The sequence below is a fragment of the Mirounga leonina genome, unplaced genomic scaffold, assembly GCF_011800145.1.
Source record: "Mirounga leonina isolate KUSES-001 unplaced genomic scaffold, KU_Mleo_1.0 Mir_125, whole genome shotgun sequence".
NCBI lineage: Eukaryota > Metazoa > Chordata > Mammalia > Carnivora > Phocidae > Mirounga > Mirounga leonina.
The window spans coordinates 79319599-79344199 of record NW_023270305.1 but is presented as its reverse complement, the minus strand read 5'-3'; the positions used below and the strand labels follow the sequence as shown (position 1 = coordinate 79344199).

General features: G+C 37.9%; 1 protein-coding gene across 11 annotated transcripts in view; it reads right to left on the bottom strand.

Moving 5' to 3' along the window:
• Positions 1-24601, bottom strand: part of CCDC138 (coiled-coil domain containing 138) — a 135368-nt gene that overhangs the window by 86822 nt on the left and 23945 nt on the right. For 9 of the 11 annotated variants that reach the window (XM_035001911.1, XM_035001916.1, XM_035001915.1 and 6 more), the window contains 4 exons: positions 20022-20141; positions 8159-8236; positions 7736-7843; positions 1424-1588 (listed from right to left, as the gene is read on the bottom strand). In XM_035001911.1, the coding sequence (XP_034857802.1) occupies positions 1424-1588; positions 7736-7843; positions 8159-8236; positions 20022-20141 (471 nt within the window). Of the gene's footprint in view, positions 1-1423; positions 1589-7735; positions 7844-8158; positions 8237-20021; positions 20142-23663; positions 23698-24601 lie in introns of those variants that run through there. The other 2 variants (XM_035001921.1, XM_035001913.1) reach the window with 2 other exon arrangements.

Here is a 24601-nt window from a genome sequence, read left to right as displayed (position 1 = left end):
TCTGGTTAAAAGCTCATGGAATATTATGCAGCCATCAAAAGGAATGAGATCTTGCCATTTGCAACGATGTGGATGGAACTGGAGGGTATTATGTTGAGCGAAATAAGCCAAACAGAGAAAGACATGTATCATATGACCTCACTGATATGAGGAATTCTTAATCTCAGGAAACATACTGAGGGTTGCTGGAGTGGGGGGTGGGGTGGGAGGGATGGGGTGACTGGGTGATAGACACTGGGGAGGGTGTGTGCTCTGGTAAGTGCTGTGAATTGTGCAAGACTGTTGAATCTCAGATCTGTACCTCTGAAACAAATAATGCAATATATGTTAAGAAAAAAAAAAAAAGAAGAAGAAGAAGAAGGTAGCAGGCGGGGAAGAATGAAGGGGGGGAAATCGGAGGGGTAGATGAACTATGAGAGATGATGGACTCTGAAAAACAAACTGAGGGTTCTAGAGGGGAGGAGGGTAGGAGGATGGGTTAGCCTGGTGATGGGTTTTAAGGAGGGCACATTCTGCATGGAGCACTGGGTGTTATGCACAAATAATGAATCATGGAACACTACATCAAAAACTAATGATGTAATGTATGGGGATTAACATAAGAATAAAAAAACTAAAAAAAAAAAAAAAAAGCTCACAGGATTACTGGGCCCACCCAGACAATCCTGCTCAATCTCTAGTGGAAGGTCACTTCTACCATGGAACATAACATACGGGGATTAGGATATGAACATCTGGAAGGTCACTATTCTGCCAATCAGAAAAGGCATTTAGAAGAAATATTTTAGGTAAGGGATGAAAACTGGAAATAATTTTCTAAAATGGAACCCTGGCCAATATTCAACAATTATGAAATTACTTCTGAAAACATTAAACCAAACAAACAACTTTAGATGTCTACTCTTCAAATTTTTAAATATATTTCTTGTAGAATATAATTGTCAACCTCTAATGACCACATTTACTAACTAGAAATCATGAATACCAATATCCAAATTAACGTCTGTAACTTAAGAAAATGGTCACTTATTTTTGTTAATGAGAAGCCCCTTACAAATAGACTTTTTATCCTTTCATGACAAAAAAAAAAAATTAGTTTAGTGGAATTTGAACCCAAAATGATGTTTTCAGGACTTATTCATATCACTGATCATTTACGTAACTAGTATAAAATTATTTTTGCCATTTTTAGAGTAAGTTCTTAATTTGTAGTCTCTATTTTTAAAAAGAAATTCCCATTATGTTAAGAAAAGTAAAACTATGAATTAATCTTAATTAAGTTGGGAACGAATCTTTTTAGAACTATTGGTATGGTTAATTTTCTATCAAAAATACTTTCAATATTTTTTTCTCTTGTAACACATACCACAGACTTTCCAGTTTTAATCTTCATGAATCATATATATCAAAACAAAAAACAAACCTTTATACACTTCTCCTGAATATCATTTCTCTGAGAAGCAAATTTGAGTAGCGGCTTTTCACCATCCATTCCAGATTCTTCACTTTTTATTTTACTAAGGTGATGATCTGAAATCCAGTCCATGAAGACAGTTAAAAGTTCATACACTTGTGCATTAAGTGGTACCTATAGATAAAAAATTATATCAAACATTTATTTCCATTCACAGTCTCATAAAATTTCAAGAGAAAGCTTTAAATTGGGGGATTATAGAATAATTTACCTAAAGGTCACTAAAATATGTACTGAATGAAAAAGCTTCCCCAAAGGAAATTTCAAAACAAACATCTCCAATTAACATAAGAAACATGTTAAATGATGGTTAGAGAAGGAGAGAAAACCCATCTTAAGAAGGAAATTGAGGAATGACTGGGTGGCTCAGTAAGTTAGGCATCTGACTCTTGATATCACCGCAGGTCTTGATTCTCAGATTCGTGAGTTCAAGCCCCACACTGTGCTCCATCCAGAGCGTGGAGGCTACTTTAAAAAAAAAAAAAAAAAGAAAAGAAACTGAGGGATGCTTGGGTGACTCAGTCCATTAAGTGTCCGCCTTCAGCTCAGGTCATGATCCCAGGGTCCTGGGATCAAGCCCCACACTGGGCTCCCTGCTCAGTGGAGAGCCTACTTCTCCCTCTGTCTTTTTCAACATTTCCTTGGTGATTCAGGGTCTTTTCTGATTCCATACCAATTTTAGGATTGTTTGTCCCAGCACTTTGAAAAATGTCATTGGAATTTGGATCGGGATGGTGTTGAAGGTATAGATTACTCTGGATAGCACAGACATTTAAACAATGTTTATTCTTCTGATCCATGAGCATGGAATGTTTTTCCATCTCTTTGTGTCTTCAATTTCTTTCATGAGTGTTCTATAGTTCCTAGAGTATAGATCCTTTACCTCTTTGATTAGGTTTATTCTGAGGTATCTTATGGTTTTTGGTGCTAGGGTAAATGGAATCGTTTCGCTAATTTCCCTTTCTACAGTTGCATTGTTAGTGTATAAGAAAGCAACTGATTTCTGTGCATTGATTTTGTATCCTGCCACATTACTGAATTGCTGGATGAGTTCCAGTAATTTGGGGGTGGAGTCCTTTGGATTTTCCACATAAAGTATCATGTCATCTGCGAAGAGAGAGTTTGACTTCTTCTTTGCCAATTTGAATACCTTTTATTTCTTTTTGTTGTCTGATTGCTGTTGCTAGGACTTCTAGTACTATGTTGAACAACCATGGTGAGAGTGGGCATCCTTGTCATGTTCCTGATCTTAAGGGAAAAGCTCTCAGCTTTTCCCCATTGAGGATGATATTTGCTGTGGGTTTTTCATAGATGGATTTTGTGAACTTGAGGAATGTTCCCTCTATCCCTATACTCTGAAGAGTTTTAATCAGGAATGGATGCTGTATTTTGTCAAATGCTTTTTCTGCATCAATTGAGAGGACAATACGGTTCTTCTCTCTCCTCTTATTAATGTGTTCTATCACACTGATTGATTTGCGAGTGTTGAACCACCCTTGCATCCCAGGATAAATCCCACTTGGTCGTGGTTGATGATCCTTTCCGTGTATCGTTGGATCCTATTAGCTAGGATTTTGTTGAGGATTTTGGAATCCATATTCATCAGGGATATCGGTCTGAAATTCTCCTTTTTGATGGGGTCTTTGCCTGGTTTGGGTATTAAGGTAATGCTGGCCTCACAGAATGAGTCTGGAAGCTATCCTTCTGTTTCTATTTTTTGAAACAGCTTTAGGAGAATAGGTATTATTTCTTCTTTGAATGTTTGGTAGAATTCCCCAGGGAATCCATCAAGCCCTGGACTCTTGTTTTTTGGGAGGTTTTTGATCACTGCTTCAATCTTATTACTGGTTAATGACCTATTCAGGTTGTCAATTTCTTCTTGTATCAGTCTTGGGAGTTTATAGATTTCCAGGAAGGCATCCATTTCTCCCAGGTAGCTTAATTTATTGGCATATAGTTGTTGATAATAATTTCTATTAATTGTTTCTATTTCTTTGGTGTTAGTCATGATATCTCCCCTTTCATTCATAATTTTATTAATTTGGGTCCTTTCTCTTTTCTTTTGGATAAGTCTGGCCAGTGGTTTATCAACCTTATTAATTCTTTCAAAGAACCAGCTTCTCGTTTCGTTGATCTGATCTACTGTGTTTCTGGTTTCTAATTCACTGATCTCTGCTCTAATCTTAATTATTTCTCTTCTAATATGTGGCTTAGGCATCGTTTGTTGCTTTTTCTCTAGTTCTTTAAGGTGTAGAGTTAGTTGGTAAATTCGGGATTTTTCTATTTTTTTGAGTGTGGCTTGGATGGCTATGTATTTCCCCCTTAAGACCGCCTTTGCAGTATCCCATAGGTTTTGGACTGAAGTGCTTTTGTTCTCATTGGTTTCCATGAATTGTTTAAGCTCTTCTTTGATTTCTTGGTTGACCCAAACATTCTTGAGCAGAGTGGTTTTTAACTTCCAAGTGTTTGAATATCTGCCAATTTTTTTCTTGTGACTGAGTTCCAGTTTAAAAGCATTATGGTCTTTTATGGTCTGACGAGTAGGGGACCCTATTCCAACCAGCCCCTGGAACTGAGTTGGATATCTACCGGACCACTCTGAACACCCACGAAATCAGCCCGAGATGTACAAAGATAGATCTGGATCTCTATAAACAGAATATCGCAGGTGTTTGGTTTTGAGATACGAAGCGGGGGGGGCCTTGATTCTGCGGGCAGATATCGGAGGATATGCGGAAGGGGGAGGGAGCCAAGCCATCGGGATCCTACACCACCAGTGAGCAACAGCCTCCCACGTTGTGGACAGGGCACAGACTCACAGACCGGTAGCAGCAGGGAAAGGACTTTAGGGCAGCCCCCTGGACTGAAACCAGCAGGGCTCGACATGTGAACTGGGGGGACCTGGTGGTTTTAGAAGCACAAAGGGCAGAGACATGCCCCGATCTGGAGGCGAGAACTGGGAGCGCTGCTGAGGGGCACACAACCCAGGACGTGAAGTTTAAGGCAGCACACACAGAAACGGACATAGTGTGGCCTGGAGAGCTCACTGAAGAACAGACTGCGATCTCTCCATTCTGAGGCAGAGGGCTGGAAACGGTCTCTTCTGCTCTGACTCTCAGAAAAGATGCAGAAAGCCACCAGGGAAGCCACTAGAGAACAAAAGCCCGCCCAAAACCGGTTTTCACTGAGCCCATCCCCCGCCATGGGGGCAGGGCAACTCTACCCAAACAGGGATGCCTGAGTAACACTGTGGCAGTCCCCTCCCCCAGAAGGAAGGCTGGACGAACAAGAGGCCAGCAAGCCTTACGTCCCTATAAAACAGGTGCATCTTGCTTGGGTTGTGGTCAATAATTTGGACTCTATACATTCCCTCAACCACCCATTAACAGAATGACAAGGAGGAGGAACCCCCAAAATAGGAAAGACTCAGAGACTATGACTTATACCACAGATTTACAAATGGATACAGATATAACCAAGATGTCGGAGATGGAATTCAGGCTAGCAATTGTGAAGATGATAGCTAGAATGAAGAAATCGATTAATGGCAACAGAAGAGTCTCTAAGGGCAGAAACGAAAGCTAAATTGGCAGAATTTAAAAATGCTATCGAGATTCCAATCTAATCTAGATAATCTAACAGCTAGGTTAAGTGAGGCAGAAGAACAAATTAGTGATCTAGAAGACCAATTAATAGACAAGAAGGAACAAGAGGAGGCCAGGGAAAAATAACTCAAAATCCATGAAAATAGAATCAGAGAAATAAGTGACACCATGAAATGTTCCAATGTCAGAATTTTTGGGATCCCTCAGGGGGTGGAGAGAGAAAGGACTAGAAGATATATTTGAGCAAATCGTAGCTGAGAACTTCCCTAATCTGGGGAATGAAACAAACATTTGTGTCCTAGAGGCAGAGAGGACCCCTCCCAAGATCAAGGAAAACAGGCCAACACCCCAGCATGTAATAGTAAAACTCGCAAATCTTAGAACAAAGGAAACCATCTTAAGGGCAGTTAGGGGGAAGAGATTCCTTACGTACAGAGGGAGGAACATCAGAAAAACGTCAGACCTATCCACAGAGACCTGGCAAGCCAGAAAGGCCTGGCAAGACATATTCAGGGTACTAAACGAGAAGAATATACAGCCAAGAATACTTTATCAGGCAATGCTGTCATTTAGAATGGATGGAGAGATGTAGAGGTTCCAAGACTGGCAGAAACTGAAAGAATATGTGACCACTAAGCTGGCCCTGTAAGAAATATTAAGGGGGGTTCTATAAAAGGAGAAAGACCCCAAGAGTGATATAGCACAGAAATTTACAGAGACAATCTATAGAAACAAGGACTTCACAGGCAACAGGATGACAATCAATTCATATCTATTAATAATTACTCTCAATGTGAATGGCCTAAATGCTCCCATAAAACGGCACAGAGTTGCAGATTGCATTAAAAGACAGGACCCATCCATATGCTGTCTACAAGAGACTCATCCTGAACCTAAATATACATCCAGACTGAAAGTGAAGGGATGGAGATCCATCTTCCATGCCAGCGGACCTCAAAAGAAAGCTGCGGTAGCGATTCTTAGATCAGACAAATTAGATTTTAAGCTAAAGAATGTAATTAGAGACACAGAAGGACACTATATCATTCTTAAAGGGTCTATCCAACAAGAAGATCTAACAATTGTAAATATCTACGCCCCCAACCTGGGAGCAGCCATCTACATAAGCCAACTGTTAACCAAAATAAAGAGTCATATTGATAACAATACATTAATTGTAGGAGACCTCAATAGTCCACTCTCAGCAACAGACAGATCATCTAAGCAGAAAATCAACAAAGAAAAAAGAGCTCTGAATGACACACTGGACCAGATGGACCTCATAGATATATATAGAACATTCCACCCTAAAACAACAGAATACCCATTCTTCTCGAGCGCACATGGAACTTTCTCCAGAAGAGACCACATACTGGATCACAGATCAGGTCTCAACCGATACCAAAAGATTGAGATTATTCCCTGCATATTCTCTGCACAGCAATCTTTTGTTGAATTTGATCCTGCGGAGCCATGACATCTTCATCACAGGCCAGCCAGACAGTTAACACCTTCAGAGTCACACTGCCCAATGGTGGCTCCTGATTTTGTAACTGAGATTCCTCCAGAGCTATCTTTAAATGATGCTGTATTCCCACTTCATGAAAAGAACTAGAGGATTTATCAAAATTATTAACAGCCCACAGTGAAATATCACTAGCCACCCGCTGAAAAGGTCAAAATGAAAAAGCGTGAAAACACCAAATGTTGGCATAGTTTGGAGTAACCACAACATTCAAACATTGCTAGTAGGAGTATAAAATGGTATAACTGCTTCGGAAAACTGGCAGTTCCACAAAAAGTCAAATATCTATGACCCAAAAATTCCAGTCTTGCTTGTATTTCCAAGGGGAATGAAAACATCTGTCCACTAAAAGCCTTGTACACAAACAATCTTAGCAGCTTTATTCATAATAGACAAAAAGTAGAAATAGCCCAGGTGTCTATTAAAAGAAGAATGGATAAACAAATTGTGATATATTCAAACAGTAGAATACTACTGAGCAATACAGAGGAACAAACTATTGATACACCCAATGTTATGATGAGCAAAATAAGCCCTACCCAGATGAGAGCATACTATACAACCCCACTGACTAAAGTTCTAAAATAGGCAAAATTAATCCATGGTGATAGAAATCAGATTAACAGCTACTTTTTGCAAGGAAGAACTGAGAAGGGACATAACAGAACTTTCTAGGATGATGGAAATGTTCTATATCTAGTTGCAGGTTACATGAGTATAGGCATTTGTCAAAACTGACTAAGCTATATACTTAATGATCTCTGCATTATATTACTGTATGTAATTTATACCTCAAAGTAAAACATTCCTTAGGAAAAAATAAATAAATAAAGCCCATTCAGGCATGGATTGCAGTCTTGACAGAAAACATTGAAAGCTTGTGGAATCTTAAAACACAATGAATAATAAAGCTCTTATTAAGCTTAAGGTCTGTGCCTAAAACACTGCTGAAATATTTTGTTTTGCTTTTGTAAATAAAAGCATATTAGAGATATTATACAGATATTTCTCTGTAAAGGAATTATTATGGTGAATCCTTTCATACCAAAATGATGTTTGCCAAAAACAGATTCAAGAACAAAAAGAAAATGTCTTTATTTTCTACTGGAGAAATTTTCAATCGCATCATACCTTGTGAGTTTTTGAGACTGGTACTTTATCTTGTTTTAAACTTTTCATTTCATTAGCAGCATGCGAATTTCCTTTCAATCTCTGTATTGTCATAAACTCATACTTCCTCTGCAACAGTACATATCCATGAATTAAAATACAATTCTATTAAAGGTGGGAAAATCCAAAGGCAATCACTTAAAATTCACTTGTGTCAGGGCACCTGGGTGGCTCAGTCATTAAGCATCTGCCTTCGGCTCAGGTCATGATCCCAGGGTCCTGGGATCCAGTCCTATATCGGGCTCCCTGCTCAGCAGGAGGCCTGCTTCTCCCTCTCCCACTCCCTCTGCTTGTGTTCCCTCTCTCGTGTTCTCTCTGTCAAATAAATAAATAAAATCTTTAAAAAAAAAAAAATCCCTTGTGTCAAAAGAGCAGGCAACTTACCTGTAAATTATCTAAACGAGCTTGAACTCTCTTAGCCTGAATCTCCATCTTCTTGTTTTCTTCACTTACTTCATTTAACTAAAGTGAGAAAACATTAAATATTTCAATATAAAACTTAAGCTGATTTCATACTAAAGATTTTGTAAAGATATTATCTAGTCTGTATAACCAAACAATGTAACAAAACAGAGGTAGCATTCGTAATTAAAGATCACCGCTTATGGTAATTAGACTTATCATGGAAATCATTTTGAAATGTATAAAAATAGTGAATCACTATGATATATAGCTGAAACTAATAGGATATTGTATGTCAATTATACTTCAATAAAAAAATAAAAATTTTAATTAAAAAAAAAAAATCAGAGCTAAAATCATCTGTCCCTAAAGTACTAATAGTATCTAAGTTTACTTCATTCTATAAAAAATTTGCAAGTCTCCTGAGATCTTACAAGTATATGTTTTAATGGGAAATGTCTTTTAATCAAACTTATGTATGTACATGAAAGTGTACAAATCATTAAGTATGCAGTGTAATGAATTATTGAAATTGGATTAAATGTATAAATTTGGGAAGAACTGACATGTTTATAAATATTGAGTCTTCATATGTATGAACATAACATAGCCTTCAAATTATTTAGATCTATTTATTTTCTTTTAATAATGTTCTGTACTTTTCAGTGTATGTGTTATATACATCTTTCTTTTATATTTATTCCTGGATAGCTAATGCTTTTTGATGCTATTATCTGTGGGATCTTTCAATAAATAACACTATTTGATTACAGCTGGTATATAAAAATACAACTGATTTTTGTATATTGAACTTACATCCAAGGATTTGCCTATATTTGCTTTATTCTACTAACTTGTCTGTATATCCATTTGGATACCTGTATATACAGTTACATAATCATGTTATCAGTAGATAATTCTTATTTCTTCCTTTCCAATCCTTATTTTCTATTTTTTTTTCCGTATTGCACTGACTAGGACTCTGAGTACAGTGTTCAATAGAAACAGTTAAGAGTGAGCACCCTTCTTCTGATTTCAGAGGGAAAACAATAACTTAAATATGATTTTGTTGTTGGGTTGTTTTTGTAGATACCTTATCAAAATTAAGTTCTCTTTTATTACTAATATCATGAGTTAGTGCTGAATTTTATTATCAATAGAAATATGATTTTTCTCCATTTATCAGATGTGTTCATTTTCAAATGATAAACCGTAATTTTCAAATGATAAACCATAACTTCCAAGTGATAAACTTTGTAATTCCTGTACTAAATCCATTTAGCTATATTATTTTTATGTATTGCTAGATTCAATTTGCTAATATTTAAATTTCTTGCAACTATATCCATGCAACTGATTTGAATTTTTCTTTTCTTATAACAATCTTGACACATTTAGTTTCAAGGTTATGCAGGCCTCATACAACAAAAAGGAGGGTTTTTCTCTCTTTTTCTATTTATATTTAAGGTATATGATGTTTCCTCCTCAAAAGATAGTCGTAAGTCTTACTGCTCCTTCTCTGAAAGTAAAGTGTCTTATTTTTCTCTGATCACTTTAAAAATTTTATCTTTATCTAATGTTTTCAGCAGTCTTAAAACAATGTTCCTATGTTTGCTTTTTCTCAACATTTATCCTGTTTAGGCTTAACATAGTTTCTTGAATATATAAGTTGGCATACTGTTTTTACAAGTTTTGGATAATATGTGGCCATTTCTCTTCAAATATTTTGTTTTTGCCGTATGATCTCTTTTTGAACTCCCATGTTAGAAATTTTAACAAAACGTATCTCTTTTATAAATTTGTTTATTCTTTCTCTACTCAATGTTTTTATTTCAAAACTTTTTAGGAAATCATCTTCCAGTTCATTAATCCTGTCTTCTGCTGCATCTCATCTGCTATTAAATCCATTCACTGGAGTTCTGAAATTCAATTAGTGTATTTTTAAGTTTCAGAATTTCATTTTAATTCCTTTTTATAAATTCTGCTTCTCTAATGAAGTTCTCAATCTTTTTTTCTACTTTTTTGAACACATTAATCATTATTTTAAAATCACTACCTACTAGCTCCAATACCTGGATCACTGCCAGGTATATTCACATTGCCTGGGGCATTTTTGTTCTCTTCATATTGAGTTATACGATTCTGTCTTTTTATAATCTTTATTTAAATTCTAGTTAATTAACATACAGTGCAATATTGGTTTCATGAGTAGAATTCAGTGATTCATGTGATTCTGTCTTTTAATATAATGATTAATTTTGTATAGAATGACAAAGAAAATATATAAATTTTGTACACATTTTCTTTCAGAGAGGGCTCATTCTTTCCTTTGCTAGATACTCAAAATGGGAACTGATCGCCTTATTCTAAACAGGAACTAATATCAGTTAAGACCACATTTCAGCTTGAGGAGGATTTCATATATCTCTAATTTGCCTCCTCCTAGGGTGCAACCCTGATTCTTTCAAATGAGAGCCTATGGTATTCACAGGGACTCTCTAGCCTGATGAATCCTGAATATTAATCCTTGACTCCTCAGCTTGGCAAGACTTAATGGGAATTGTTTTTTTATTATCATAATAATATTGCAGACTTATTTATGTCCAATGCTACCATAAATTACCATACAAGTCAGTCACAGAAATAAGTTACCTTTTTATTTAGCAATTTTGAAACACAGTTGAGCTTTGAACCATGCAGGGGTGATGGTCACCAACCCCTGGGCAATAAAAAATCCACAAAGAACTTTTGACTCCCCAAAACACTTTACTAGTAGCTTACTGTTGACAAGGAGCTTTAATGATAATATAAACAGCCAATTAACACATATTTTTTAATGTTATATGTATGATACACAATGTTCTTATAATAAAGTAGGCTAGAGAAAACAAAATGTTATTAGGAAAATCATAAGGACAGACATTCCAAGATGGCGGAGGAATAGGAGACTAGTTTTGTCTGGTCCCAGGAATTTAGCTAGAGAGCTATCAAATCATTCTGAACTCCTGTGAACTGAACCAGAGCTCTAAAAGAATTGCTGCAATTCTACAAATAGAAAAGCAAGCACTTTCTACAAGGTAGGAGGTGTGGAGAAGTGAATCCTAAGCAACATATTGGAAGATAAACCGCGAGAGTAGGGAGCTGCAGAAAGCCGGCTACCAGAAAGTAATATAGTAGTATAGCGAAAAATCAGAACTTCTAGAAGTCTGCTCTGGTATATGTCCCTGCCTGAAAGGTACTCAGGTGGCCAAACAGGGAAGAATCCTAGGTGGGACAGTGTGCTCTCAGGATCCCAGGGGTCACAGAAAGAACAGGGGTACCTGAGTGCGTGAGAGTTCCCAGGCATCGGAGCAGGAAAGCTGGCTGCCATCAGCAAGCCCAGAAGTGGGCTTTCAGAACAGTGTTGCCATAAAACACAAACCGCAGAAGGGTTGGGCAACCACTCTCTGAGCAGGGAACCAGCAAATGGCAGAACCGCAGTAAGACAACCCTCCCTCCTGGGGAAGAATGGCATGGGTGCGCGCCAGAGGAGTCTGCAGGCTTTGGAGACTCCAAGCGGGGTCACATGACTGAATAGAAATGCTCAGTCATGGGCTAGGTGAGCACAGAGTGCAGATAGAGACCAGGGACACAGGAATGATTGATTGCTTTACCCCAAGGGCATACTGAGGAGTGGGGGGTGGTCGGGCACGAGCTTTTAGCTCCAGGGCTGGAGACTGGGAGGCGCCATTTCCATTCTCAATCTCTAAAGCCGCGTGTAAAGCCTTCAGGGAACAAAAGCCATATAGAGCAATCCGGGGCCAATTACATAGCCTGACCCCTGGCTTGGGGCAGTGCAGTTCCTCCTGGGGCAAAGACACCTGAGAATCAGTGCAACAGGCCCCTTCCCAAGAAGATCAGCAAGAACATCCAACTAAGACCAACTTTACCAAGCACAAAGAACTGCAGAACTCCAGCACTAGAGGAAAACAGTATATAGAATTCATGTTTTCTTTTCTCATGATTAGTCTTCCAAATTTACTATTTTTCTCTTTCATTTTCACCCAATTTCTTATTGTCAACTTTTTAAAAGTTTTTTTAAATTTTCATTTTTACAGTTACATTCTATCCTTTCATTGTATTTAATTTTATTTTTGTATATACATAAGTTTTCCTTTTTTTACAATTTTGGGATCTAGTTTTTATTTTTTTTTTTAAGATTTTACTTATTTATTTGTCAGAGAGGGAGAGAGATGGAAAGAAGCTGAGAAAGAGCACAAGCAGGGGGAGCAGCAAGCAGAGGAGAAGCAGGGTCCTTGCTGAACAAGGAGCCCGATGGGGAACTTGATCCCAGGACTCTGGGATCATGACCTGAGCCGAAGGCAGACGCTTAACCAAATAAGACACCCAGGTGTTCCGGGATCTAGTCTTCCAACAAACAGACCAAAATACAAACAGAATCCAATGAATTGCTCTGTTCTGTTCACCTGTCTGATTATATTCTCTCTCATTTTTTTTATTTTTTATTTTTTCTTAAATTTTTTTGTTTTTTCGGTTCTGGGGCTCTTCTGATTTGCTTAGTGTATATTTATCTGGGGTCATTGTTGACATTTTAGTATTTTGTTCTCTCATTCATCTATTCTTCTCTGGACAGAATTACAAGACGGTAAAACTCATCTCAAAAGAACAAGAGGAAGTTCTGACTGCCAGGGACCTAATCAGTATGGCTATAAGATACTGGAACTAGAGTTCAGAATAACGATTATAAATATACCAGCTGACCTTGAAAACGGCATAGAAAACGAGAAAATCCCTGTCAGGAGAAATAAAAGAACTAAAATCTAAACAAGTTGAAATCAAAAAGGCTATTAATGAGATGCAATAAAAAATGGAGGCTTTACAGATACCTGGGTGGCTCAGTCAGTTAGCATCTACCTTCGGCTCAGGTCATGATCCCAGGATCCTGGGATCAAGCCCCAAATTGGGTTCCTTGCTCAGCGGAGAGACTGCTTCTCCCTCTGACTGCTGTTCCCCCTGCTTGCGCTGTTGTTCTATCTCTCTGACTCTGACAAATAAATAAATAAAATCTTTAAAAAAAAATGGAGGCTCTAATTGCTAGGATGAATGACTCAGAAGAGAGAATTAGTAATATAGAAGACAAAATGATGGAAAATGAAGAAGCTGAGAAAAAGAGGGATAAACAACTACTGGATCACCAGGGGAGAATTCAAGAGATCAGTGATACCATGGAGCAAAAGAATATTAGAATTGACATCACAGAAAAAGGAAAGGGGAGGGGGAAGAAGATATACTTGAGCAAATTATACCTGAGAACTACCCTAATCTGGGAAAGGAAACAGGCAATCAAGTCCAGGAGGCACAGAGAATCCCCCTCAAAATCATGAAAAATAGGTCAACACCTCAAAATAATAGTGAAGCTTGCAAATCTCAGAGAAAGAGAAAATCCTGAAAGCAGCTCGGGACAAGAGGTCGGTAACCTACAAGGGTAGAAACATTAGACTGATAGCAGACCTATCCACAGAGACCTGGAAAGCCAAAAAGGACTGGCAAAACATATTCAGGGTGCCAAATGAGAAAAATATGCAGCCAAGAACAGTTTACCAGCAAGGCTGTCATTCAAAATAGAAGAAGAGATAAAAAGCTTCCAGGACAAACAGAAACTAAAAGAATTTGTGATCACTAAACCAGCTCTGCAAGAAATATTAAAGGGGATCCTTGAAGCAAAGAGAGAGCCCAAAAGTAACAGACCAGAAAGGACCAAGACAATATACAGAAACAGGTGACTTTATAGGTAATACAGTAGCACTAAATCCAAATCTTTGAACAGTTACTCTGAGTGTAAATGGGCTAAATGTCCCAATCAAAAGACACAGGGTATCAGATTGGATAAAAAAGCAAGACCAGGGAGCCTGGGTGGCTCAGTTGGGTGAGCATCTGCCTTCAGCTCAGGTCATCATCCCAGGACTCTCAGATCAAGCCCCACATCAGGCTCCCCACTCGGTGGGGAGCCTGCTTCCCCTTCTCCTTCTGCCTGCCACTCCACCTGCTTGTGCTCTCTCTGTCAAAAAAATATAAAATCTTAAAAAAAAAAAATCTTTAAAAGGCAAGACCCATCAATATGCCATCCGCAAGAGACTCATTTTAGACCCAAGGACACCTCCAGCTTGAAAATGAGGGGGTGAAGAACCATTTATTATGCTAATGGACATCAAAAGAAAGCTGGGGTAGCAATCTTTATAACACACAAATTAGATTTTAAAACAAAGACTGTAATAAAAGATTAAGAGGGACATTATATCAAAATTAAAGGGTCTATCCAACAAGAAGATCTAACAACTGTAAATACTTAATGCTGCTAACTTGGGAACAGCCAAATATATAAACCAGTTAATAACAAAATTAAAGAAACAAACTGATAATAATACAATAATAGCTGGGGATGTTAGCACTTCACTCATTGCAATGGACAGATCATATAAGCAGAAGATCAACAAGGAAACAAGGGCTTTGAATGACACATTGGACCAGATGGACTTAACAGATATATTCAGATCATTCCATCCTAAAGCAACAGAATACATATTCTTCTCTCTAGTGCACATGGAACATTCCCCAGAATAGATCACATTCACAGTCACAAATCAGGTCTCAACCAGTACGAAAAGACTGGGATTATTCCCTGCATATTTTTAGACAACAATGCTTTGAAACTTGAACTCAATCACAAGAGGAAATTTGGAAAGAACTCAAATACGTGGAGGTTAAAGAGCATCCTACTAAAGAATGAATGGGTCAACCAGGAAATTAAAGAATTAAAATTCATGGAAACAAATGAAAATGAAAACACAACTGTTCGAAACCTTTGGGAGGCAGCAAAGGTGGTCCTACGAGGGAAGTACATAGCAATACAAGCCATTCTCAAGAAACAAGAAAAGTGTCAGATACACAATCTAACCCTACACCTAAAGGAACAGGAGGAAGAAAAGCAAAGAAAGCCTAAATGCAGCAGAAGAAGTAAATTAATAACGATTAGAGGGGAAATCAATGAAATAGAAACCAAAAGAACACTAGAACAGAGCAATGAAACTAGGAGCTGGTTCTTCAAAAGAATAAATAAGATCGATAAACCCCTGGTCAGATTCATCAAAAAGAAAAGTAAAGGACCCAATTAAATAAAATAATGAATGAAAGAGGAAAGATCACAACCAACACCAAAGAAACACAAACAATTATAAGAACATAGTATGAGCAACTATATGCCAACAAATTAGACAATCTGGAAGAAATGGATGCATTCCTAGAAATGTATAAACTACCAAAACTGAAACAGGAAGAAATAGAAAACCTGAACAGACCCATAACCAACAAGGAAATTGAGGCAGTAATCAAAAATCTCCCAAAACACAAGCGTCCAAGGCCAGATGGCTTTCCAGGGGAATTCTACCAAACATTTAAAGAAGAATTTATATCTATGCTTCTGAAGCTGTTTCAAAAAATAGAAATGGAAGGAATACTTCCAAGCTCATTCTGAGGCCAGCATTACCCTGATCCCAAAACCAGACAAAGACCCCACCAAAAAGAATTACAGGCCAATATCCCTGACGAACATGGATGCCAAAATTCCCCCAAGGTAAGAGCCAACAAGGTCCAACAGTATATTAAATGCTGGGCATGGAGCCTACTTAAAAAATAATTAAACCAAAGCTGGCGGCATCACAATTCCAGACTTCAAACTCTATTACAACAAAGCTGTCATCATCAAGACAGTATGGTACTGGCACAAAAACAGGCACATAGATCAATGGAACAGACTAGAGAGCCCAGAAATGGACCCTCAACTCTATGGTCAACTAATCTTTGACAAAGCAGGAAAGAATATCCAATGGAGAAAAGACAGTCTCTTCAACAAATGGTGCTGGGAATATTGGACAGCCACATGCAGAAGAATGAAACTGAACCACTTTCTTACAGCATACACAAAAATAAACTCAAAATGGATGAAAGACCTAAAAATTTAAGACAGGAATCCATCAAAATCCTAGGGGAGAACACAGGCAATAACCTCTTCGACCTTGGCCGCAGCAACTTTTTTTTTTTTTTTAAAGATTTTATTTATTTGACAGAGAGAGAGAGAAAGCACAAGTAGGCAGAGAGGCAGGCAGAGGGAGAGGGAGAAGCAGGCTCTCCACTGAGCAGGGAGCCCGATGTGGGGCTCGATCCCAGGACTCTGGGATCACGACCCGAGCCGAAGGCAGCCGCTCAACCGACTGAGCCACCCAGGCACCCCGCAGCAACTTCTTGCTAGACACATCTCCAAAGGCAAGGGAAACAAAGGAAAAATGAACTACTGGAATTTCATAAAGATAAAAAACCTTTGCACAGCGAAGGAAATAGTCAACAAAACCAAAAGACAACTGACAGAATGGGAGAAGATATTTGCAAATGGCATATCAGATAAAGGGCTAGTATCCAAGATCTAGAAAGAACTTATCAAACTCAACACCCAAAAAACAAATAATCCAGTCAAGAAATGGGCAGAAGACATGAACAGACATTTCTCCAAAGAAGACATATAAATGGCCATCAGACACATGAAAAAATGGCTCAACATTACTCGGCATCAGGGAAATACAAATCAAAATCACAATGAGATACCAACCCATGCCAGTCAGAATGGCTAAAATGAACAAGTCAGGAAACAACAGATATTGGTGAGGATGCAGAGAAAGGGGAACCCTCTTCACTGCTGGTGGGAATGCAAGCTGGTGCAGCCACTCTGGAAAACAGTATGGAGGTTCCTCAAAAAGTTAAAAATAGAGCTACCCTACCACCCAGCAATTGCACCACCAGGTATTTACCCCAAAGATACAAAATGTAGTGATCTGAAGGGGCACCTGCACCCCAATGTTTATAGCAGCAATGTTCACAATAGGCAAACTATGGAAATACCCCAGATGTCCACTGACAGATGATTGGATAAAGAAGATGTGGTATAATGGAATATTATGCAGCCATCAGAAAGGATGAAATCTTATCATTTACATTGACATGGATGGAACTGGAGGGTATTATGCTGAGTGAATAAGTTAATCAGAAAAAGACAATTATCATATGATCTCACTCATATGTAATTTAAGAAACAAAAGAGAGGATCATAGCAGAAGGGAAAAATAAAACAAGATGAAATCTGAGAGGGAAACAAACGATAAGAGACTCTTAATCATAGGAAACTGAGGGCTGCTAGAGGGGGAAGGGTGGGGCGATGAGGTAACTGGGTGATAGACATTAAAGAAGGCACATGATACAAGGAGCACTGGGTAGTATATGAGACTGATGAATCACTGAACTCTACCTCTGAAACTAATAATATGTGAATTAAATGAATTTAAATTTTAAAAAAGAGAGAGAGGAAAGAAAAAAAAAATGAACATCAAAAAAAGAAAAAAAATGAAGACGGGTGGATTCCGAGGAGGGGAGGAGGAAGGGAACAAAGTGACCCAGATCAGCAGAAAATACCCTTGAGAAGCGATGGGAAAATGCAATTCCCAGCTGGATCTTTGTCATATCCAGGATTACTATAGGAGAATAATTTTCCTGAATGTAATGAGAAAAAAATAATAATAAAAGATGGTAGACTCTGACATGAAAAAGAAAATCATAAGGAAGAGAGAATACATTTATAATACTGTACCGCATCTATCAAAAAAAAAATCTTCATATAAGTGGAACACAGTTCAAACCCATGGTGTTTAAGGGTCAACTGTATATATACATCATTCATCATGCCAAAAGTTGGCCAACTATAGCCCATGGACCAAATCTGAACACTGTTTACTGTTATAAATAACATCTTATTAGAATACAGCCATGCTCATTCACTTACTTATTGCCTGTAGCTACTTTTGCATTATGTCAGAGTTGAGTCATGACAGACTGCATGGCTCACAGAGCCCAAAATATTTACTATTTCATCCTTAAAGAAAAATATTGCTGACTCCTCATCTACACTAAAGTTTAGAGTAACCATAAAAAAGCATTCTCCCAGCTGGTACCAAAGGATTTCTCCCAAGCTCTTTCAGTTTGGTCACACTAGATCAAAAATCCAATTATCAATAGATCAATCACTTAATAATTCACATATCCACCCCACTCACCACACACCCATACAAACACATACAAAATTATTAAGAAATATATAACCTTAAGAGATAGGTACGGGCAACAATGTTCTTTGGCTAGCAGTTAAAGAAACCCTTCTCAAAAAAAGAGTGCTATGGGGCGCCTGGGTGGCTCAGTCATTAAGCCTCTGTCTTTGGCTTAGGTTGTGATCCTGGGTTCCTGGGATCGAGCCCCACATCGGGCTCCCCGCTTGGCAGGAGGCCTGCTTCTCCCTCTCCTACTCTCCCTGCTTGTGTTCCTTCTCTCGCTGTGTCTCTCTCTGTCAAATAAAATCTTAAAAAAAAAAAAAAAAAGAGTGCTAGAGTTGTATGGTGACAGATAGTACCTACACTTGTGCTGAGCACAGTATACCATATAACATTGTCAAATCATTATTGTACATCTGAAACTAATATAATGTTTTGTGTCAACCAACTGTACTTCAATTAAAAAGAGAGAGGGGGCGTCTGGTGGCTCAGTTGGTTAAGCAGCTGCCTTCAGCTCAGGTCATGATCCCAGGGTCCTGGGATCAAGTTCCACATCGGGCTCCCTGCTCAGTGGGGAGTCTGCTCCTCCCTCTCCCTCTGTCCCTCTCCTGGCTTGTGCTCTCTCCTCTCTTGCTCACTCTCTGTCTCAAATAAATAAATAAAATCTTAAAAAAAGAGAGAGCGAGAGCACACTAGATTGAGAGTGTGATGGGAAAAAGTAATCTCTCCAGGGATAAAGCAGGCTTCCAGACAACAGTAAGTGAAGGCCATCCATACTCCTACTGTGGGAGGCCATAAATGAATTCAGGGAAGCCAAAGAACTTAGATCAAACGAGAAATGTTGTAGCTAGTTGTCACTGCCAATGAGAAAGGTTGTAACAAGCAGTGACTACAGAACATCAAAAACAGAAACTGAAAACATATAGCTACCTAAAGAATTCCAGGATGCATATTATCTCTGAGAGTCTGAGCTTAGTTACATTTTAGAATCCATGAAGTCTTCCAGCCCAAAGCTTTCATTTTTGAAGTGACTGGGTTTACCCCAATTTCTGCTCATCTACTTCTCCTTCCACAAATACAAACATAATCATTCTCCTGTCTTTCTTGAACTATTCTTTCTCATCTTTCAGTCAAAAACTGGCAAAAGTTAAAAAAAAAAAAAAAAAGATACACAACTTCAAAATATTTGCTTTACAACTTCAGTATTATTAAGCAGTAACCTAGATTACATCACTTATGTAATCACTGTACAATATGATAGCCCTCTGTATGATAGCACTCTGTATTTACGCTAGTACAGTGCCTAGCATATAATAGATGTCCAGAAAATAAACGAATGTTAAATAAGCAGTGGTGTAAAACAGCAGTTAAAAGAAGTATTAGCTAAAACCAATGCGTAAAAATCTCCACACTATCATGTTGTTGTTTTTTTTTTTTGCTCATTTAAATCTAGTAATTGCTCTTATATTTTAAAAACTCTAAACTGCAAAAACATCTTCTCAGCTGGATGCTAAAACAGATGATGAGAAATCAAAAGCTTAAGAATACCATTTTTATATTTGGAAGTATTATAGGAAATAAAGTTAATCAAAATTTTCTCTAGCTAGAATATATTCTAAGACTTTGATATATAATTTGTTAAATAAAGATGATAGGTTTTAAAAATCTTATAATCTAGTATTTATTAAAATAGGTCTTACCTGCTTTTTTAAGTTATCATTCAATTCTTTCAATGCATCGAAAGAGGACCTTAGCCTCTTGCTTTCTTTATTTCTTTCCTTAAGAACTTCAGTTAAATGCTCAACTTCTGCATCGTGTTGCTAGAAGGAAAAAAAAAATCTGATCTAAAAATTAGGTAAGGATTCCATCCTTGAATCAGGACTTTAATCAGTACATTTAAGCATACATGACTAATACTGCAAATAGTTTATAAAAACTGTATCATCAACCAACATAATAACTAAGCATTAAAAGCATTTGTTAAGTTCCTATTAAAAAACTATTTTCTGCAGGTGCTCAAAAAGATCCACTGAATGCACTGAAATAATTTCTTTCATACCAAGGAATGATAAAACAATGAAGGGTTTCTGATCTTCTTCAAGAGACTAGTTAGTTATTCACAGCTTTATAAATTAAATTAAAATTTAAGATTTAAGTTACCCTTGAAAAGAAACAGTCATAGAGAGAACGAATTTCTTGTTCTCATTAAGTAGCTAAAATTGTTTACATCTCAAAAAATTTAAAAACATAATTAAATTTCTGAGTCTCAAACTATTTGACTCTCCTTAATCAGTTTTATAAATAATTCAAATCATTTAACTCTCTAATTACATTTAAATGAGATAACACATTTTGATTTAAAGTATAAATATGTATAGTTTATTTCACATTTTATTCTCAATTTATAATGTATTAAGACAAACAAGTTTCTATAGGAAATCAAGAAACTGAATTAATTTCTTTCTTCCAAGTAATCATATAGGTACCATTAAAATAAGGCTGTTATCTTTACACTTAGTAAGAATAACAGACAAATCTCAAGAGAAAAAAATTCAAGAATAAATCAAGGAGGAAAACCTCTTGAGAATCCAAGCATTTCTTTTTCTGCCCTTTCTAAAAATCCAATCATGTGAAAACATTACTTCATGTAATTTTATTATTACATTAAATGATTCTTTAAGTAACTTAGTATATAGTCACAAATACGGTTATTTCAAACATTAGGTTAATATTCTCTTTCTCCAAATTTTTCCAAATCCAAAGATACTAAAAATATAGGATATGAGTTCCATTTCCAGAATGGCAAAATAAGCCCACTACACTCTAGTTCTGTTACTGATTACAACTAAAAATTTAGACAAAACACAAAAAGTGACTACCCTAAGGACTGTAAAAAGTAAACAGAAGCAGGGAGTTGTAAAAAGGAGTGAAAATGTGGAGAAGCAACCCTCAAGAGGGCGAAGTTTCCAGGGTTTTTGTTTTTTCTTTTCTCTAGTAGTCTTGCCCCAACACAGGCCTCTGGCTACTGAAGTGCAGCTGAAGTATAGGCTGCTAAAACTCTGAGAGAAACTCCACCTTTCCACCCAGGGAAGCCAGGAAAACGGCCATTGTGAGCCAAGGAATGTGGGGAGTATCTCAGAGAAGAGAGAATAGACTCAGAAAGAACATGTTTTCATTCTGGTGTACATAAACTCATAGAAATCTGGCTAAACCCTAAGCCACCTAACCACAAAAGCAGCAGAGCAAACATGGAGAGATCAGAGCTCAGTTTAAAAATACTACCCAAGTCTCAGACTAACCCCCAAATTCTGTGAGCATGGGAAAGACACAGAGCACCATAATACAGGTCTTGAGAACTGAACTAAGATTCATGTCACACTGCCTGAGTATCAGACTAACCTAAGTGGCACATGCACAAGACATCTATGAAGCAACATCATAAAAGCTCTGAAAACTGAACTGAGGTGAGAAAGAATTTTGGCCTATACCTAATTAGGATGGAGTAGGGAAAATGGAGTAGGAAGATCCTGAGCTCACCTCTTCCTGTGAACACACCAAGGCTGCAACTAATAGAGAAAACCCCCTCTGAGAATAACCTGAAGGCTAGCAGAACAGCTCTCCACAGGTAAAGATACAAAGAAACAGGGACATCAAGAAGGATGGGAGAGGCAGAAATACAATCTGGTCAGGAAACAAACCCTGGCACAGCAACCCACAAGCAGGAGGGATAGCACAGATATGGAGGTCCTAAGGAGTGTTGGGGTTCAAGCCCCATATGAGGCATACTCCCACCCTTGCCCTGGGGATCTGCACTAGGAAGAGAAGTCCCCATAACATCTGGCTTTGAAAATCAGCAGGGCATAAATCCAGGAGCATTGAAAAATCCATATGACTTAATTCCTGGAGAGCTGCAAGCTACTAAGAAACCAAAACTCCACACTGAAAGGGTCTGTACACAATCTCACTCACTTCAAGACCCACCATACAGGCAGCAGTGTGAAAAGTGCCTGCACCATATATAAGGGATATCTACTAATTTTAGCATGTGTGCCAGAGAAGCAGGGATCTACAGGAAATTTCTCTAGGAGAAAAAGCCATGGGATGCCATTTTGGGGCCCTCCTTCAGCCTAGCTGTTCCAATGCCAGTGGGTGCCAGTTTTAACACTCTCCCTCTACCTTGCTAGCACTGCTCACCTCACTCTGGCGTTCCCCTGCAGATCCACCCCACCCTTCCCACCTAACCAAGCAGGCAACTCTCCTGACCCACTACACCTGGCAGGCAATCTCAGCAGCACCCACCCTGACACACCTAGTGGGCATCCTTAGTCAGGATGGGCAACCGTTCAAAGGAACTTTTGTCCCAGGGAGGGGGAGCCAGCATCATAAGTCACCCCACAGGCAGCAGTCATAGGAGGGACTCTCAGCCAGCATGCTGACCAGCCCCAACCACCAATGCACCTGCAGTAGTCATGGCCAGGCACTATTAGCCAGATGCTGGCCCAGGGCACAGTCCCGTTCTCAACTGTACCAGCAGGAATTGTACCCCAATCACAAGTGGAGGACACACACAGGGGACAGCCCTGGAGTACCTGGTTTTGGTGACCAGGGGATTGTACTTCTGGGCCCCACGTATCACCTTCTACTGAAGGCCCATACTTTCAATGCAAGGAGACGTAACTGTTTTACCTAATACACAAAAACAGAGAGTCAGACAAAATGAGAAGACAGAGGAATATGTTATGAACAAAAGAACGAGAAAAAAAATCTCAGGAAAAGAACTAAATGAAACAGAGATAAACAATCGACCTGATAAAGAATTCAAAGTAATGGTCATAAAGTTATTCTACTTTGGGGAGAAAAATGGATGAATTCAGTGAGAACCTCAACAGAGACAGAAAATATAAAAAAAGAACCAATAAAGGATGAAGAATATAATAACTGAACTAAAAAATACACTAAAGATAATCAACAGATTAGAGGATGCAGAAGAACAGAGATCAGCAATCTGGAAGACAGGGTAGTGGAAATCATCCAAATTAAACAGCAAAGAACATGAAAATAGATTAAGGGACCTCTAGAACAACATCAGGTATACTAACAACTGCATTATAAGAGTACATAAGGAGAAGAGAGAAAGAAATAGGTAGAAAAATTATTTGAAGAACCGTTAAAAACTACTCTAACCTGGAGAAGGAAACAGACATCCAGGTCCAGGAAGTACAGAGAGCCCCAAACAAGATGAACCCAAAGAGGTCCATAGGAAGAATCATAATAATTAAAATATCAAAAATTAAAGTTAAAAAGATAATCTTAAAAGAAGCAAGAAAAAAGCAACTAGTTACATGAAAGGGAACACTTAGGGGCACCTAAGTGGCTCAGTCGGTTCGGCGTCCAACTCTTGATTTCAGCCCAGGTCATGAATTCAGGGTCATGGGATCAAGCCCCATGTTGGGCTCCGGACTCAGCAGGGAGTCTGCTTGAGATTCTCTCTTCCTCTCCCTGTGCTCGTCCCCCAAAGCATGTGCGTGCACATTCTCTCTTAAATAAATAAATAAGAAAGGGAACACTTATAAGACTATCAGTTGATTTTTCACAGGCTGGAAGGGGGTGGCATGACATATTCAAAGTGCTTAAATTAAAAAAACCTTCATGGTTGTAAACAAGAATACCCTACCCCACAAGGTTATTACTAAGATTATTATAACACTATTACTCAGAACTGAAGAAGAGATAGGGTTTCCAAAACAAACAAAAGTTAAAGGAGTTCATCACCACTAAACAAACCCCACAAGAAATGTTAAAGGAATTTCCTTAAATGGAAATAAAGGAGCCCTAACTAGAAGTAAAAAAAAATTATTAAAACATTTCACTGGAAAAAGTAAACATATAATAAAGGTAGTGTATCAGTTATAAAGCTAGTATGAAGGTAAAAAACAAAAGTATTAAAATCAACTATAGTTACAATATTTAGTTAAAGGATACACAAAATTAAAATGTCAAATACATAAAATGTGGATAGGAGGGAGTAAAATGTATTGCTTTTAGAATGTGTTCAAATCTAAGTGACTATCAATTTAAAATAGAGTGCTATATACATAGGGTGTTATATTTGAACCTCATGTTAACTACCAACCAAAAACCTGTAACAGATATACAAAAAATAAAGAGAAAGGAAGCCAAATATAACGCTAAGGAAAGCTATCCAACTACAAAGGAAGAGAACAAGAGAATAAAGGTAGAGAGAAACACTATAAAAACAAACAGAAAACAACAAAACTGC